This window comes from Crinia signifera, chromosome 5 (genome assembly GCF_055691185.1).
Source record: "Crinia signifera chromosome 5, ASM5569118v1, whole genome shotgun sequence".
Classification (NCBI taxonomy): domain Eukaryota; kingdom Metazoa; phylum Chordata; class Amphibia; order Anura; family Myobatrachidae; genus Crinia; species Crinia signifera.
Window position 1 is genome coordinate 125,103,221 of NC_139221.1, and position 20,445 is coordinate 125,123,665.

The following is a 20,445-nucleotide window of genomic DNA, read 5'->3' on the forward strand; positions in this document are numbered from 1 at the left end:
GATGGAGAATTTCTACACGGAGAGAGACGGCGAAAATTACTTAAAAAGACGGCGAATATTTCACATTGAATAGGGTTGCTCGCTTTTGGAGAGCAAAAGTCTCCATCCAAGGCGAGAAAAGCACAAACTCGCCATAAAACACAGAGAATTTTTCTCATTGAATACTGCCCTAAGACATTTCTAAATGTACATCAGTGTTTTAATGTTTCTTATGGAATTGTAAAATTTAAACTTGCTCAAAATTGCCAAAGGTCACTAAATGTAACTTATTTTCTATGGATACTTATAGCGCATGGATGGTTTATCATTCACAAACATTTGGGCTAGAACCCCTTTTTTAATATATATCTTCCTTTTACTCCTTCTCTCATGATTTCACATTACCTTGTGTGGAAACATAAATGGCTTTGACCAGTGTCGGAACTTACAAGTGGTTGGCCCAGGTGCAAAACTACATTTTTGGGCCCTCCTCTTCCACTCCAAACCAAGTTCACAATATGCAACATAGCAGTGGGTGGCAGAAGTGGGCCCCTTAGTCTTCAGGGGCCCCGGTGCAATGCACCTGCTGCACCAATTGTAGTTCCGCCTCTGGCTTTGACCCATGTGGCAACTTATAATCCATTCAACATTCAAAATTCTCAATTTTTCTTGTATCTTCAGACCAGATACTACTGTATATTAATAATAAGGCTAGCCCAAGCTCTTATGCCTCACTACTACATATGTATGACCATGCCCTCTTCCATATATTCGCTCTGGTTTGAAGCTACAGTATAAATTTAAGCTCAAAATTTTATATACTGACTTGGTATACTCTGACAATACCATTTTATGGAAGGGGGTGTGGTCATCATAGGCATGTGACTTTCCCTATTTCATATTTTTGGCCCAAATTTTTACGCAGAGTCCATTAGTTCTACAATGGGTAAAACCAGGAAAGTTACAAGAAATTCACATTAAGGCGGGATGTACTAAGCAACTGCGGTATTTCCCACCACACATCGCATTGATACTAATCGCATATGTACTAACATATGCGATAAGTATAGCAAAGGACAGCTCTTGTGAAAAGAGCTGACCTTTGGGAAGCCGCCGGCGCCGCATGAGAGGTGCCAGAGGGTCCCTTTCACCTCTTACTCCGGGTAGCCTCCTGCTGCTCCTTCCTTCAAGGGGAAGTACTGCTACTAATGAGGAAAAGGTCACTGGGTCCAGGCTGCGCAGCAGAAGGCTGCCCGAACAGCAGGTGTGTGGGGGTGTTGAAATCTGGTGCGGTGTGGCGGGGGATGCGAAAATAAGCCCACAGGCTTCTATAGGTAAACACCAGAAAAAGCTGGCACTAATCTCTGTGTTGGAAACACGGCAGTTCTGCATTGATACATATAAAATGCGGTAAAAACCCTGAAAACAGGGGTTTTACTGCATTTGTCACTTGATACAACCCGGCCTAAATATCTTAACAGAGCATATATATATTACAGGCCCAATGGGAGCAAATATCCCACTCTGACTTTGAGTATTGCCCGGAATTTAATTCCTCCTCTGTGACTTGTCTATAATGTCTGTCAGTGTACTAATATTAAAAAATTCTGGTAAGGATCCAAAGCTTTATACAGCAATTCACAGGAAAGAGATCATCGTATTTCTGGAAACCATTTCATCTAGCAGATTGTTGCTAAGTGTACACCTACTTTATTATACTCAAATGTATTACAATTGTTAATCGTTCTTAGAACCTTAGCTAGAAAACCTATTTAACAAGAATGGCTTTTAAAGAAAGTCCCAAAAACAAAAATGTTGAAAAGAGAACGGTTATCTACAATTTATTTTGATAGATATACAACTGTTTACTATGAAAGAAAAAGAACAAGTTTATGCAAAGATGGAATTATCTCTCACTTACCTACCTGATTACACTTTTTGGGGGGGGTATTCAATCTGGAGGTCACAGCAAGCTCGACCGCCATGACCCTGTCCCGTTCTCGGTCAGCTCGACCGAGAAACATAGAAACATAGAATTTGACGGCAGATAAGAACTACTCGGCCTATCTAGACTGCACCCTTTTTAAATATGTTACCTCATTTTTTTGTAAGGATATCAATATGCCTATCCCAAGTATGTTTAAATTGTACTACTGTATTTGCCTCTACCACCTCTGATGGGAGGCTATTCTACTTATCTATTACTCTTTCTGTGAAGTAATTCTTCCTCAAATTTCCCCTGAATCTTCCTCCCTCTAGTTTCAGTGCATAACCTCTTGTTCTGCTGCTCCTCTTCCTGTGAAGAATGTTTCCCACCTGTGCCTTGTTAAAGCTCTTGATATATTTGAAAGTTTCTATCATGTCCCCCCTTTCCCTTCTCTGCTCCAAAGTATACATATTAAGATCTTTTAGTCTTTCCTGGTACGTTTTGTGATGTAGGCCATCACAAAACAGTCTCTAATGTATTTATATCCTTCTGGAGATATGGCCTCCAGAACTGAAAACAGTACTCTAGATGAGGTCGTACCAATGACCTATACAGTGGCATTATTACTTCTTTCTTTCTACTGTTGATACCTCTACCTATGCAACCAAGAATATGACTTGCCTTCTTCATTGCTTTGTTACATTGCCTACCTGCCTTTAAGTCCCCTGAAATAGTGACACCTAGATCCATCTCTTCCGCAGTAGTTTCCATTATAGTGCCATTTATACTATATTTAGTCTTTGGATTTTTGAGACCCAAGTGCATGACTTTGGATTCAATGTCCCGCCTGCAGTGGGACGAGAAGGGGGCAGTGGGACGAGAGTTGCGGCCGGGAAGAGGCGAGTTGCAACCGGCAGCTCATCATTTCCCGGCTGTTTTCGGCAGAACAAGCCCGACAGCTTGTGAAGTCCAGCTTGTTCTGCCAAGATACCCTGTTCAATGCTGTCGGGGAAGACAGCATTGAATAGGGCCCGGCTCCATCTCCCCCCGTGGAGATGGTCGCCGGTGATTGAATACCCCCCCTTAATCTCATTATGAAAGCGTTTGAGACTATCTTGTCTTTACTACAACGTTTTTCCTAGATAACAATGTTTTTAGTCATTTCACTTTTATATGTCAATCTATCTAACTACCTTTACTTATCATCCCCTCCCTTCAATCCCTACTCCCTTTTAATCCCCCCCCCCCCCCCCCCCCCCCCATACCTTTTTTTGGTCCTTCGTCCAAAAAAAATCAAAAACTGAATTGAGTATCAACACTCTTAGGGGTAAGTGCAAGGACGTAACTACCATAGGTGCAAGGGTTGCAGCTGCAATGGGGCCCAGAGCTGAAGGGGGCCCATCGTTACTGTCTAATTAATATGTTTTACATACATTTGTCAGTTGCTAAATAGGGGGCCCTTACAAACCTTTGCTATGGGGCCTACAAATATCTAGTTATGCCCCTGGGTAAGTGTGAGCTTTTAGAAGTGAGAGAGGAGAGATGTCACCCATATCATTCAGTTTCTAGATATTGTCCTCTCTAAGGTGTTTGATAAATGAGAAGTAGAATCATCTCTCACTGAAAACTCACACTTTAGTAACTGTACCTCTACTTTCAGTAGTTCTATATTTTAAATGGGATTTCTTAAAGTATACTTTCAAAATGTAACTTAACCTGTAATCATGTAGAGATTCTCATGTTTAGAAACTAGATGGGAGAATTTAATATCATGTAAAAGTGATTAAACAGTTTGCTATGAATGTAATTGCACTATTTGCTTTCTCATGACCCCCAGACCCTTATCTATAAATAACAAAACCAATTAAATCTGGAGCCACATTCACAATACAATATTATAGGTCTATAAAAGTATGAATTCTTGTGCTCACTTAAGTTTGTAGCCTTTTAGATATGGAGACTTGTTTCTCAGTAAGGTCGGGTGGTTGGCTGTGTGCGTTGATTAGGTGTGGGCATTTAGGTGAGAAGTTTTTATTTTATTCCAATTTTAACATGGAAGTTTGTGACTCCATAAAAATATCACAAAAGCAATTAAAAGGTTTGTACATTAAATACACAAAGTTTAAAATCACGGATGACATTTGATTGTGAACAGAATTATGGGATTCATTGAGAAAATGTAACAGATTAAATAAATTTACATCTACAGTCTGGAAACCACAGTATGTAAACCAATAAAGTGAATAATCAATAAAGTAAATCAATAAAGTGAAACAGGCTTCTAATACAAATAAACCAGTATAACACATGTTACAGAGCGGCATTTAGGTGAGAACAGAAACCACTGTGACAATAATGTTTTGACTACATGAACATCATCATTTAGTTGAATGTAACACTGCTCCTAACCAGTACAGCAAATGTCAAACAGTGATGATTTAGGAATAAAATGGCTTTGGCCTTCAGTCACTTAGGGAAAAGAGTTGTGCATTATATTCATTAGCTTTCAACAGCGAAATTGCTAACAGCCATTCTTATTTCCCAAAAGTGCAGTGAAAACAGAGCTCTTTATCTACAGAACAGAAGCCTCTCTGTGTTAAAACTATGCAATCATACTCAAAAGGGCCAGCAGTTCTAGATAAGTGGAATAAAAAGAGATGCGTGATCCTGCATACACTGCTGTGCGATAAATCATCTATTATGGCATGAAAACTGGTTTGGGTACTATGGCGGGACAACACTTTATTGTGTAAGTAAACAAAACAGGTTTTTTGGGGCTTTCTCAGAATATTTTACAGTTTACATTTACATCCATAGTAACAATATCAACATAAGGGACTAGGGTTTTGGTAAGTAAGCAGTTAGGGTTATGGGCTCTGCACACTGGGTGATTTCATGTGTAGGAGCCATAGCGATAGCGATGTGCGGCCCCACATGTCACTATTGCCCGGCGATTAATATCCAGCATGCTGGATAAATCTAGTTAATCACGGGCATTGTGTAGCAGAGTGATGTGTCGCTGAGCGATCTTTTAGGGTCAGTGTTCTCAGTGTTGGCCCCGACACCGGCAATTATAGATTTATCCAGCATGTTGGATATTAATTGCCGTGCGATAGCATTGCACGGGGCCGCCCATTGCTAACGCTATCGCCCCTACACAAGGAGCGATGTAGGGGCATTATCTAAGCGATCTAGTGAGATTGCTTAGAAAATGCCCCTAAATTGCTATGTGTCTAGCTTACCCACGTAGCGATTTAGGGGCATTTTTCCAAGCGATCTCACAATGTAGGCTCCTTGAGAGATTTGTGCTAAATTATTTAGTATGGGAGAGTTGTGATGAAATTTTTTTTTTTTTAAATAATGGGTGGTATTACAGGAGGGTGACATAGATTGCTCCTTAGAACATGGTTGATTTGCGGTTTCTTGTTAAACGATCTGACTAGATGCATACTGCATGCTTGAATTATCTAGACCGGCGATATGGGGCATACACATTGAGCAACTTGTACTTCATTTCTAAAGCTGTGCACACACAGGGCGATTTTAAGCACATATCGCTGATTATATGTGCTGTGGGCGATAAATCGCCAGGTGCGTGCCCCCGTGTTCAGCCCCTAATGGTCGCTCCTGGGACCAGCTATTTCCCACGATGCTCCCCCGGCAGAGTCTCCTTTTCATCAGCAACCATCTCTGGTCACTGATGAAAAGGAGACACTGACCAAAATAATGCTCAGCAATATACATAGCTTAAGCGATTTAGCCAAATTCATTAGAAATTAAGCAGAAGTCTTCTCACGTGTATGCCCCCATTACACCCAACCTGCCACACGTGGCCACATCCAGAAGTATGCTGTCGCTGATATACAAATGTAGCCATGCTTATCATTCCTGCGCCAATTGCCACATCCACCATATACCTGCCAATTGACATAATCCCACCACCACGTGCATGCGTCTAATTAGCTCCAGCTATACAGTATCTGTAGTCATGATTTAGCTGCATGTACAGATGACAGAGGGGATCAAGGGATCAACAATAAAGTGAGTACACATAGCCATTATGCCCGGGATGCAGTGTAAATCCCGGCGGTCAGGATCCCGGCGTTCAAAATCCCGACGCCGAAATCCCGACCGCCGAAATCCCGACAAGGGGGGGACGTGGATCCCCCCCCCTACGCTCGGCACGCCGAAATCCTGACACTTTCACCCTCCGGGGGTGTTCACGACACCCCCGGAGGGAGAATAAATTAGCGTGCCGAGCGTAGGGGGGGGGGGGAGATCCACGTCCGCCCCTTGTCGGGATTTCAGCGGTCGGCATTCCGGCGTTGGGATTTTGAACGCCGGGATCCCGACCGCCAGGATTTAATACTGAATCCTTATGCCCAAATGTATTGTCAACAATATAGTGTCAATGTGTTCCCTGCTTTAGTCACAGTAATTCTATTCTAGCTTAACCTCTATTGCCTGTTACAAACCATAGCTTTTTCCTTGTTCATTAAAGCTTAAGCCGCATCTCTTATACATATATTTTGATGTAACTCTGCTATTACTTATAGACGTTCTAAAACAAACCAAATCCAACATTAGCCATATGGACAACAAGGAGTTTGTTATAGCATATATAAAACTAAGTGACAAAACAATTCTGCAACCTACAATTCTTCATGCAATGCATTTCATTAGTTTTCAGAATGGTTTAATAACACAATATATCACAAATAACAGAACAATAAACTAGGCAAACGGTATTCAGATTTATGCACAAGGAGGAATTTCTGTGTGGCTTCAAAATTGCAATGCCCTGCTCTAAAACAGCACATTATTATATATTGATGAGTGAAATAACTGCTATAAATGGTATAGCCTTGAGAATACAAGACAATCCTGATACCAAAGTTGCCTACCCTTCTGCATTCTGCAGGAGACTCACTGAAATAGCAGCAATGACCCTCTCTCCCTCATTAGTCTAGCAATCTCCCTCATTTCACCTAGCCCACATTACACAGTTAAATTTTTTTGGGAAAAAGAACCAGAGATAGATACCTGGCCACCAGAATATCTGACATTGAGCAAAAACATCCAGACTCTCTGTTCATAGTGCTGGATGACTTCATGACTTCAACAGAACTAACCTAAGCCAGGAGCTACCCAAGTTCAAACAACAAGTCACGTGCCCCACCAGGGAAGGGCGTACCCTTGACCACTGCTACAACAAACTTAAGTCTGCCTTCCGGTCAATCCCCGTGCTGCACTCGGACTATCTGACCACTGCCTCTTCCACCTACTTCCTACCTATACACAGAAGTTGAGAGCAGCTAAGCCTGTTATCAAGACAGTTAAGAAATGGACTAACGAGGCTAAGCTGGAACTCCAGTCCTGCCTTGACTGCATGGAATGGGGGGTCTTTGAAGCCTCGGCAACTGACCTGAATGACCTGACTGACACCGTCATATCCTAAATAAGCTACTGTGAGGACATGTGTATACCCACCAAGACCTACCGCATCTTCAAAAACAACAAGCCCTGGTTCAACGCCCAGCTCAGACAACTCCGCCGAGCCAAAGAGGAGGCCTACAGCAATAGTGACAGAGCACAACACAACCTAGCCAGGAACTCCCTAACAAAAGAAATCAGGCTAGCAAAAAAGCGGTTCTCTGACAAGCTGACAAATGACCTGTCCACTAATGACCCTGTATCTGTGTGGAAAGGAATGCAATCTACAACCAGCTACAAGAAAACACACAAACCCACCGCCATGTACCAAGACCTAGCTGATGAGCTTAACAACTTCTATTGCAGGTTTGAAAAAGTAGTCCACTGTAAACCAAACCATACCCTCTGTGCTGCCCCAAATGTCGATAACCAACTCTAGTCACTCCAGGTTACCCAAGTAGAGGTGGATGTTCAAGAGGGCCAAACCGAGGAAAGCAGCAGGTCCTGACCGGGTGCCACCATCTGCCCTGAGAGTATGCGCAGGTCAACTTGCCCCCATATTCAAAAGGATCTTCAACAAATCACTGTAGCTACGCAAGGTTCTCTCCTGCCTCAAAAGCTCCACTATTGTTCCGGTCATCAAGAAATCAACTATTACAAATCTGAATGTCTACCGGCCGATAGCTCTGATGTCTGTGATCATGAAAACATTTGAGCACCTGGTACTGAACCACCTGAAAGCTGTGACTGGCCATCAGCTAATCGATGCATTGAGGACGCAGTCAACCTGGGCCTGCACTTCATTCTGCAGCACCTGGATATGCCTGGTACCTATGGCCATGTAGTTCACCCTATACCTACACAGTGAAAAGGAGAAAAAAGAAGGGAAGTATGCCAGATTCAAAGATGGCGGATCAGGAGCCCGCAAATCACGGGGCCATAAGAAAATGAAAAACAAGTGAAATAATGGAGAAAAAGCATGAGAAACTAGTTTATAAATGCGGATTGTGAATGGATGTTCTATATGAAAACCGTATGTAAGCCGAAAGAGGAGAACAGAGGAGTGGAGCGCAAAGCGCCGGGGGGAATGGAATGCACAGTGTCATATCCGCTGACGTCACTTCCGGGTTGGACGGAGCGAGTCCCATCTAAAAACTTCATCCACTGCCCCTGGAACCTGGACAAACAGGGTGATATGTCTGGGGATGATTCCTCAATGGACGGACTGTTAACTTCCGCCCTCAACAATGATTTTGATTGTCACACAGGTGCTGGCTATCACCTGTGATAGATTCACTATAAATATACAGAGCTTCAGCATGTTGGCATCCACATCTGAAGAAGGACTATTGTTCCGAAACATGTTATGAGGATGCCAACAGGCTGACGGGAGGACATCTGATCGTATCTGGGTCTCCATCTAAGCTTGTGCGGTGGTGCGCACCTTTATGCTAACCCCGGGAGTAACCATCTTTAGAACCACAGCCCACCGCACCACCTTCGAATGGTGAGATTGAGCCTTGATTGTCCCCGTCATTTATATGGTTGTATGACATTACATCATTGTAACAACCTTACTGCATTTGCACTCTACGGAAAATTTTGTCTTTATGTGTAAAATGTCATGTGTTCATATGTTTTAAGTGTCAAATAATTTTTTTTCTGGTTAACTAAAAAATCCCCTGATTCGGGTCCAGAAAAACGTATATCCACTGAACCAGTATAAGCACCATTCCTGGTGACCACCCCTTTTTTCTTTGCACTTATTTAAAGGAGTGGGTGTGTACTCTTGTTCTGGCTACCAGGAGGCAGCTATACTAGGATCAATAAAATAGTGCGCACAGACCCCTTACATTTCTTTTATTATGCCTGGTACCTAGGCAAGGGTCCTGTATGTCGACTTCAGCTCGGCTTTCAACACAATCATCCCCAACATCCTCCACCCCAAACTACTCCGCTTAGGAGTCCCTAAAGCTACGTGTTTTTGGATTGTGGACTTCTGAATGATAGAAAACAAGTTGTGAAAGCAGGGGAATTCACCTCCCAAGTGCGGTCCATCAGCACAGGAGCCCCCCAGGGCTGTGTACTCTCACCCCTGCTGTTCTTCCTGTACACCAAAGACTGCACCTCAGAGGCGCAATGAGAAAAGATAATCAAATTTGCAGATGACACTGCCGTCATTGACCTTATCAAGGACGGGGACGATTCGACCTACAAACAAGAAGTGGACCGATTGGCCCGGTGGTGCAACAGCAACCATCTAGAGCTCAATCCACTAAAACTGTTGAGATGGTAGTGGACTTTAGGAAGAAGGCTGTTGGTGTTCCTCCGCTAATAATTGCTGACAGTGTGGTGTCGCTAGTAGACTCCTTCAAGTTCCTAGGAACCACAATCTCCCAGGAGCTTAAATGGGGGCCCAACACTGATACTAATGTTGCAAAAGCGCAGGAGAGGCTATTCTTCCTTAAGCAACTGAGGAAGTTCAACATCCCACAGAAGCTTCTACTGCGCAATTGTGGAGTCTGTACTGTGCTCCTCAATACTGGTCTGGTACCGCTTCACCAGCAGAGAGACAAATGCAGACTTTAAAAGGTAGTCAGAACTGCAGAGAAGATAATCGGGACAGACCTTCCCTTTGTCCAGGACCTGTACCTGTCCAGAGCAAAAAAACGGTCAACGAACATAGTCAAGGACCAACTACATCATGGCCATGGCTTGTTTAACCTGCTGCCATCAGGCAGACACACTACAGGGCTATTCCCACCAGGTCCACCAGAAGCCTAAAAAGTTTCTGATTTACATTGAATCATCAGCACCAAGTATATTAGCTATTACTAACTGCTTTGGGGCTCATCTACAGTAGCAGTACCCACCCACGCTTATAGGTGCCACGTTCACAAACTCTTTGGGAGGAGCATGATACGCCCCCTCAATGATGCACCTTGCAAAATTCTACTACCAACTATATTCTCCCTGAAATTAGTTTTCAAAAGTAGGCAAGTATGCCTGATACTGATTTGACTTCTTGCGCGCACGCGCGCACAGACACACACACGGATTATTTCCCTGAGAAACTTTTTCCCAAACTAGATAAATATATTGACAAAGTTGTCATTTAATGTGGGTGCAAAAATCTAAAATGAAGTCACACACTGTATTCTGCCTCAATTTTCACTCAAACTGAAAATGTTCAGTTAACAGACGGACAAAGGGGCGCCTGCCCAGCAGCTATTCTATTTCCAAACACATTATAGTTTCTGTCCTGTATCATAGGTCAAAAGTCCAAGAGGTTCACTTGCTTGAAGCTAGTTTTCTGCACATTGGATTGTCACACAGTACAGCGCCTTTCTTCAGTGGCACTTTACTGTGTGAAATGACTTCTGTACTGAGGTAGAGCTCGTCTGTTGCTATAACAACTACTGATGAAAAACAGAATACAAATTACATCCCCAACCAGAACATTTTCTTATATAAATTAGGCCCCTAGAAAAACATATAGCTGAAAAGTTCATATACTGTAATATCGAGAACCAGAATAACCCACCACCAGTGTAAGGGTTGATCAGCTCCAGGGGAGCTTCAGTCATAACATATACACATACAGTATTTCTTTTTTTTTTTTAAACTGTTTATTGAGGGCGACACTGGCCTCCGTGATGAGTGACGGGCTTAAGCATGATCGCTCAGCAATCTGTACAGAATGGGGCTTTGCCTATTGTTCATAGGCAGAGCCCTGCGATCTGCAAGTACTGTCTTTCCCTGTGGGCGATGGTGCATACAGAGCGATCGGTCCTCCATGGAGCTGAAATCGCCCTGTGTGTGTGTATGCCCCTTAACTGTGCCCAGCATAATTCCTGAATGCAAATTCAGTGACAGGAAGAATTTGTAATAGTGTAGGGAAGTGACTTCCTATTATTTCTTCACTCTGTGACAATGTAGTGGTCACTACTACGTATAACATATTAATACTCATTTTTTAACAGAACTGTGGTCCTGATTGAGCATGGATCACAAAAGCAAAATCTTTCTCTAATGAACAAAACCATGTTGCACTGCAGAGGTGTTGTGTGTTCAAACTGAAATCTGAGTTGCCGTGTAAGACTAAAGCAGCCAGTATTTACCCTGCAGATAAAGAAGAAAAAAAAACGTACCCAAATCTTAAGGCCCTAATCCAATTTCACCCGATAGTTAGGCAGATCAGGCCGAGGAACCGGGTGAAATCGGGCCAAATCGCATGTGTATGACATCTAATCTGATGCACAGTACCATGCACAACAGTTCGGAGCCAGAGATCATACATGCTGCAAATAAGATAAATCTTACGTGCAATTGTCAGCGGCACATTGCGGGTGCTTTTTAGCACCTACGTTGTATCGCATCTGATGCAGGGGAGCCGGGCCACTGAGAGCCAGGTGGTGGGTGAATTGGAAAAAAAAAACACACACAAATGAATAGGCGCCCGCTGATTGGCTAAGAGAGCCAAGTTGGCCTGGTGTATGGGGGCCTTAATTTTCTCTGCACATAACATCTGCCTTACCTGCAGTGCACATGGTTTTGCCCATTAGAGAAAAAAATTTGCTTTTGAACTCCACGTTGAGTCATGTCCTATATGTCTGAAAATGCTAATGGTTTTTAAAAAAAAATCCTTTAATATTATTTATGTTTAAACCATCAGACAAACAAATGTGTTGCTGTATATTCATGCTTTCCTATTTGCAGCCCTCTGGGGCAGTACCGAAGTCAGAATCTACTCTAAGTGAATGCTCTGCAGAAGCTATATAATACAGTAGGTGAAAATAAGATTTGAAGGCACAATATATAATGTTATTGCTATATTAATTGCTTATTTTTATTATTAAAGCGGTTTTGCTCCGATGAAGTGTAAATAAACTCAATAATTAAATGATTTTTAACAAGATAACACAGTTCCTTTACGTATTACTTCCCTATGGTGGATTGTACACTGTAGTAATTTTGATCCATCAATTCTTATAGATTTCCAGTGAGCACACAATGGGGCAGATGTATTACGCCTTAACAAGAGATAAATGCAAGGGTGATAAAGAGAGATAAATGTCCAATCAGCTCCTTACTGACTTTTTTCAAACACCGGCTGTAACATGGAAGTTGGCAGGTGATTGGCTGCACATTTATCTCTCCTGGTCACACTTGCATTTATCTCTTGTTAAGGCTTAATACATCTGCCCCATTGGGTGGTATTCAATGCCTCCGGGGAGGGGGTTTCTGCAGCGAGTGTGGCTTGTTTTTGGCGAGGATCGCCAAAAACAAGCCATCCTTGCCGCCTAACCCCTTCGCCGGCGGCTGGCCCTATTCTATGTTACGGGGAAATCCTCGCCATAAGAGGAAGGTGAGCATTACCTGAAATGGCGAGGTTTGCTGCTAGTGCAGCAAGCCCGCTGCATATAGCAGCGAGCCTCGCCATTTTAACGACCGAACTCACAGTTTCCATGTCGCTGAAAAGAACCAGAGAGGTGGAAACGGCAAGTAGAGGGGGGTCAGTTGAATACAGACCCGTGAGCTATGATGGCAAGCTATCAGCACTGCTCGCCGTCATAGCTCGCCCTTTAGCATTGAATGTACCCCAATGGGCGGTATTCAATGCCGCTGGTAAAGGCGGTTTGTTTTCGGCGAGGATCGCCAAAAACAAGCCATCCTCGCCATTTAACCCTCCCCTTGCCGCTCGCCCTAGTCTATGTTCTGGGGAAATCATTGCCGTCAGAGGACAGCGAAGATTCCACTGAACGGCGAGGTTCACCAATAATGCAGTGAGTCCGCTGCACTTAGTGGCAAGCTTCGCTGTTTTGATGGCCGCACTTGCCGTTTCCAACTCGCTGGAAACAAACAGCGAGGTGGAAAGGGCCAGTGCAGGGGGGTCAATTGAATACTGACCTGCAAGCTGTGACGGCGATGAAAAGTGTGATTCAAAGTTGGACTAGCAGCACAACTGAAGGTTCTAGTCATGGGACTAGCAGTTGACAAATATCTTATCCTGTGTTTAGTTTATTATTACACAGTTTTAAATATTTTTTTAAAGTTATTAATGAAGGAACTTCAAGAAAAGAACAGAAGTTTATTTGGTGTGCCCTGGGCAGTCAAGTTTTCCCACAACACACAGGAGGATGTGCATTTAATGCCCTAAGTGGCTTCTTTGCTAGTCACAATTAAACATAAGTATTTTGACTGAAGCCATTCACTGTAATTAAAAGTTCTCACTCTTTTTATGATGATCTAACCAGTTTTATATGCTGATGAGATTCTTCTCAGTGCTGTAATTCTCGCTCCTGGCATATCTGCTGTCCTTAATTTGTTTAAAGAGGGATTGTAACCACCTAATTAATCATTTTCTTGACCTTCAGCCTTCCTAGTCTAAGAAAATTTCAAATCAAATCAAGAGATTTATGATCCACATTTTAGCAACAAGCCTTTTTGCTCTTGATAAAGAATTCTGGGTCACGTTCAGTGTTATAATGTTTTTTTGTTAATATAATGCAAAGCAAAAGTTACGAATATGAACAGCCTAGTCTCAATGTACACTGTGAAAGAAGGTTTATCAAGTCAGACACTGTTCACGTCAGGCTTCCACCAAAAATGATCTTGAACCTGCATTTCCTTAGTACTAATCACACTGAGGGAAATTCAATCAGCCAAACTATCTTGAAGGCCAGGAGGTCACGGGCAACTTGCAAATAATCCCGATAGACTGGCTGGTCTAGGTGCAAACAAAAATCCACCTGTTGCAAGAAACCATGTTTGTGCCTGAGGAATAACTGATCGATTCCTGCAGGAGCACTTCATTCCCAAAAAGCAGCTACAGCTTGTGGTGTGACAGCTGTGTTCCTTGCTGCTTAATATGAAGAGATACCTGCATCAAAGATTATAAACCACCTGTATGATAGACCACACATACACAGAGGCTCAAATAAGGGAGATGGAAATGAAATGCTGCATGTCCTGAAATGTGAGATTGGCAGGCCTCGTCTCCTAGACTTCCTCAGGAGCACTTCCAAAACTGGGGAGCTCACTGCAGAGCAGCACGGTTTGGCATAATATCTCATGGAACTGGTCACAGTTGACTATGAAATGCATTCTCCACTGTCCCAAATTGAATGGTGAATGGACTCCAACAATGCAGCATTACACAGCTCATCCTGAAGGCATACTGTGGAGCTGACCCTTGCTGTCTTTAATAGAGGATCAAACACACTGTATATACTTTTACAGCACACCGGACCCTGGCACTCACCAGGTTCAGCAGCACCGAGCAGTGAGTTAGAGGTCCCCGATGGCTGCTGCACTTTCTGAACCCATCTCTCCAGTAGTAAGATCGTAACTGCTAATTTATGGACACCCAAAAAATTATGTTCAAAAGTCATCACACACCTATGTTTACCCAACCACACCCCCAACCATGTCATTCATTTTGCAACAAATCCTTCACCACTGCCATCGCAATTAAATTGTGGCATGTGCGCCCTGCAGCTCAGAAGCATGTGCAGTGTACAAACAAAGACCTACAGTATAAGCATTTGCAAACACATCTGAATTAGTCACATTATTTAAAACACCATCTAGTGCTGGGATACAGTCATTGGGTCTACAGCAAGTTGGTCGACAAGCGTTGGGTTGACACCGTTAGGTCGACATGGGGGTATGTCGACATGGGGGTATGTCAACATGGCTCTAGGTCGACAGGTCATTAGGTCAACACAAGCATTAGGTCGACACAAGCATTAGGTCGACAGTCAAAAGGTCGACATAGGGTTTTTCACTGTTTTTTGAGCCGACATGTGCCAACAGGCGGTATTACATGCCCTACCATCCACTAGGACGTGGCGGGAGAAAAAACAGTGAAAAACCCCATGTTAACCTTTTGCCTGTTGACCTAGACCCTGTCAACCTATTGACCTGTCTACCTAAACCCATGTTGACCTTGACCTATGTTGACCTTGACCCATGTCAACCTTTCCCCATGTCAACCTAACGCTTGTCAACCATCTTGCTGTAGACCAAACGATCCCAACCCCTAGTGGGCATATCAAAATGAGTTTTACAACTCCAATAAAGTTCTAGAAACAAATCAATTGTTCTAGAAACAAATCATTCATAGGCCATGATTCTAATTGACTCTGTAAGCCGTGAAGCTCGCAACTTATCAAATCCCTGTAATGCCACCCTGGGAATGCAGGTCCCCCCTCTGACATTTCCACCCACAACCATGCAAGGGGATGTGTCACAAAGACACATCCCCTTGCATGAGCCCACAGCTGGAAAAAATTGTCGACCATGGAATGATTTCTCCAGGGCTCGGAAATATAAGTCAGTGGAAATCACGTCATGCGATGTCAGCAGGGCCGGTGCAAGCCCCCCCCCCCGCCCGCCCCAGGCAAAAAACCCCGCGCCACCCGGGGGTGGGGGGGTCGTGGTGGTCGACACTTACTGCGACACGGGGGGAAGGGGGGGTGCGGGCGATACTGCGGCCCAGAGCGCTGTACCTGCTGTAGCTTATATGCAGCTTCCGGGTGCTGCGAGTCCCAATTGTCCTCTCCATCCTCACTGAATCCCCCCAGCAGGGAGCCGGCGGCGCACGCGGGGGGCAGCGTCTCCATCCTCGCTGAAATCCCCCCAGCAGGGAGCGGGCGGCGCGCGCTGGGGGCAGGGTTGATTCACGCCGGGCGGGATGGGATGCTTTCTGGTACCTCTCTATGGTACCTCGGCGGCTCAGTACCGCCCTCCAGTGGCCGGCGCCGTAGGCAAATGCCTAGTCCTGCCTAGTGGTGGCGCCGGCCCTGGATGTCAGCCACCACCAGCACATTGTGTCCTGCCCTCAATCCCATGGGTACGCCCATGAAACACTAGGTGTTCCCATGGGCGACATCAGACCCACATTGCTCCGTGCGAATAGCTCGTGACTATGCAAATCGCCTAGTCCGTTCGCCCTGGGACTCTGCAAATGCGCATTAATCATTATGCACAGTCAAAAACCATCAGTCCCCATGCAAGCGTGCAGGGCTCCAAATGAACCAAAATTACCCCATAATTCCTTTTCTAACTGTTCTCATTTTCATTATTATGATATTAGTAAATTAATATATAATTCTCACATTTTATTGCTTTGCACTCAGACTTTTGACAGTGAACAATTCATTACATCAGTCTCAAAAGGCATATGAATGACACACAGTAATCTGTTACTAAACAGCTAACAAACAGTGTCAAATACTAATGAGGCTTGAATTGGAAATCAATGTCACAACACTATTTTGTTCAATGAAACAGAAAATTTAAGGTATGTAATCAATTTTTCTTACCACTGTCCAACACTGACATGAGGATCTAATGATTTCTTTCATCAATACCGTTGAACCTATTTGGTCAATTTATGTAGAGTCATTTGTAGAATAATTAAGGCAGTCAGTTAAAGATTACAGTAAAATAGCAATGTAATGGTAAAGAAAAAAAATACCAAAAAATACACTTCCAAAAAGGAATTCTAGTTACAATGTATATTAGCTTAAGTCTATATAAATCCAATCTATCCTGCATTCACGAAAAATCATTGCACTAAATAAGCCTCACACTTCAATACTTATTCATTGTATATGACGCGACTAATGATTCAGAAGCCGTAGTGTTAAATCGAATTGCTTGCAATGGACAGGAAAACTATAGATAAAGATAATATAATACCATATTGAACAATAATGTGTGTCAAGAGTTTATATTACTAAGATGAAAATGATTCTGTATACACAGATGTGTCATGTAAGTGAGCCACAAAATCCCGTGAAATTTGAGTCATAACTAAAACTACTATTAACATGATTAGCAACACTTTATATACAGACTTTGTATGCTTCGTATACAGGCTCAGACACACAGATGTACAACAGAACATGCCCTGGAAAAAGCCAGGGTACTTGTGTTGTTTCACGGCACCAGTGTTTGTTTATTAATCCAGACAGCTGTGTTTACAGTTTCTTTGAAAATTGGCAGCATGCCAGAGTCCACGTCCTGAGTCAGTGTTTACTTTTACCCCTTGAGTGGTATGCCCAGCTGGCTGTCCCAGAAAATTTCCGGGTATAGCACAAATATGAAATAGGTGCGCGCCAGTGGTGTCGAGGTGTGCACCACTGGCGCAGCACTTCTAGAGCCCTCCCCCCAGTCATTCTCCCAACCCTCCCATCACCTGTGCTCCAGCGATCGCACGCCGGAGCTCTTCTAACCCCGCTCCCCCAGCCGCCATACTTTTAGTAGTAGTGACGGCAGGTTCAGGGTGGCTCGGGGGGGGGGACTCGGGAGCGCTCAGGCACCCGAGTCTTCCTGAGCTGCCACGAACATCCCCAAGCCTGCCGCCGATGTCACTGCTGAATGTGACAGGCCGGCGGCTAAGGCAGCGGCGGCAGGGAAGCTCCGGCGTACTAACGCCGGAGCAGAGGTGAGGGAGGGGGGCTTCCAACTGTGGTAAGTGTGTCCTGCCCCAGCAAAACCTACCACTCAAGGGGTTAAATGTGAAACTTGGCTGCTTTCCAGACTCCTACACTGTACTAGACTACTGCGCGCTCACTCTGTGCTTAATCTGTGTAACTGTACTAAATTCGCAGGGCTCGCTGCGCGCGCCACGCTTCGGGGTGGCGTGGAAAGTGTGTTTGTGACTGGGACTTAAATTCTGACTGCGGACAACTAGACGCAGTTTGCAACTACAGTCGCTGTTTGTGACTGGGACGATACCGCAGCGCAAAAAAACCCCGCTATTTCACCGATAACGTACCTTAATACAGTTACAGAGATTAAGCACAGAGTGAGCGCGCGCTAGCCTAGTACAGTGTAGGAGCCTGGAAAGCAAGTTTCACAGTTAAAGTAATCACAGACTCTGGCAAGCTGCCAATTTTCAAAGAAACATTAAACACAGCTGTCTGTGCTACGTGCAGACGACACACACACTGGAAAAATCATTAGAAGGTGAGCTAATGGATTGTGAATTATCGATACAGCTAATTTTCACAAGCTGTGCAAAGTAATTTGCAGGCTTGTACAGGGTGGGATTTCACTCAAACTGCATAGCATCAATCTATTAGAGAGTGACCCCAGGCCTCTGATAAATCGCGCTGCAGAAATCAGGCCTGATTATACCCATAGTGGGTAAACACTACACGATTTGACCAATTTCTCACTCCAAACAGGAGGAATTCAGCAGATGTGTTCACAATATTGTCTAGTGTGTACCCAGCTTTAGTCTATTGGTGAACAGTGTATTTTATCTTCACGTATATTATCAAATTACAATTTTGGTGCTTACATTTAAATTAAAGTAAACTTTAATTTATCTCACTTTGGCCCTTATTCTGGTTGGTGCGGTAATGTCCGCGTGCGTTCGTGCCGCCGATGTTTTGTGTCTGCGCATGTGCAGAGGCATCTCTGCGCATGTGCGAACGGAACGCACGTCCAAATTCCGCATGAAATGTGTACACTACGAACAGGGGGTGGAGAGGGGCGTGAAGGGCTGTTTGGGCTCATTACCATATGTTTACACCCCGCGTTTCATGGGCGTTCCCATGAAAACGCTGGGCGTACGTATGGTAATGCGGCCGTGACGCACGTGTAGGGGGCGGACATATGACATTGCCGGATGTCAGCTGCCCGCCCAGATCCCTGCTTTTGCACGGAAAAATGTCCATGTGGTCTGAGGTTGCGGGAGCTGGCGGACCACTCGGTCCTGCATTCGATGGTCTGCGACCATCGAATGATGGGGGAGGTTCCAAGAGATGGAGGAGGTATATCCGTGAGAAATCCACTCGTGCTCCGTGCGGTCAACGGCTTACCGCATTCGGACGGAGTGAGCGATCCGTACGAAAGGCGGGGTTTAGGACGCACGGTCCTGCCCGCATATTCGGCTCCGTCCGCACCGACCAGAATTAGGCCCTTTATATGTTAAACATAGAGGTAAAATTGGTTGCAGTGTTTCAGTGGAGTTCTGATTGGATATACTGTATATACATGATAACATTTGTGCATGGTTCCCCGCCATCTAAGTACATTTACTGCTGTAACCAATGAAACTGATTAATCTCTATGATAAATGTATTGTCAGCAGAGACTGACAATATTACAGGCGCTGAATGTACCTTGAATGTTCTTTGTTCTATTTTTGCTTTGTTCTGTGCTTGCAAAAGTATCCATCTGTATTGGCACTAAGTTTACCACAGAGGCCAATGAATCTCAGTGATTACATCCATCCAAGCTGTGGTCACCATGTGGTCACTGCTGATGCACTCAGACAGAGCAGAAATAGAGCAGATATGACAGTGTATAAAGTAAGTTTACAGACAGCGCCTAATGACAATGCAGAACAAATATAAAAGCAAAGAATATACATTAAAAGGGGATGCAAATCCCTCCTCGTGTAGAAATATGCTCTACAGTTGTGAAATGGTCATGGAGGACATACTGACTTTCACACAGATTTGTAAAACCAAATAAATATGTATGTTCGGCATTCATTAAGTCAACAACCATATACCCCTTTTTATGGGCTTTAAAATGGTTCTAGCTGTAATGTGAAAGTTCAGTTCTGAATTTACCAGTTTAAAAAAAAACAGGTTAAAAGCAGTGTCCTACCTGTTTCAGAGCCGATTCAGTGTGTAGTGTGAATGGCTCTGAAACGGTATTCTGACCACATAACTGTAATCACGCAGGTGATAGGCTGTCTCCCTGCCTGATTACACTCTACAGTCCCTGCAGAGTATGAGAACCATGGGGTCACTGCGTCGGATGGGCAGATAGCAGCGGGGTCCCTGCAGAGGATGGGAACAAGGAACTAGTTCCCATCCTTCGCAGGGACCCCACCGCTGTGTGTCACTGGTGCTTCTGGTGAGATGAGGGACGGATACAGGGGGGGCTGAAGGCGGCGGTCGAGATTCCAGTTCTACAAGGCCTCGTCCTGTCATCTTTAAGTGTTTGAATTTTAAGCACGAAGAGCTTATTTGGACTACCGTAAAATAAAAGGGCCATCTGCTATTCAGCAGTAAGCGCCTTCTCTTGTTTCAAGACTATTTGGTGGAGGTTTCTAGGGCTCACAGGAATAGGTC

General features: G+C 44.1%; 1 protein-coding gene across 3 annotated transcripts in view; it reads right to left on the minus strand.

Moving 5' to 3' along the window:
* FARS2 (phenylalanyl-tRNA synthetase 2, mitochondrial) overlaps positions 1–20,445 on the minus strand; it is a 353,709-nt gene that overhangs the window by 299,876 nt on the left and 33,388 nt on the right. Inside the window, exon 1 of one of the 3 annotated variants that reach the window (XM_083187987.1) lies at positions 16,669–16,718. The exons of the other annotated variants lie outside the window; for them this stretch is intronic. Within the exon in view, the coding sequence (XP_083044113.1) occupies positions 16,669–16,687 (19 nt within the window). The 5' untranslated portion in view covers positions 16,688–16,718. Of the gene's footprint in view, positions 1–16,668; positions 16,719–20,445 lie in introns of those variants that run through there. 3 annotated transcript variants of the gene reach the window in all.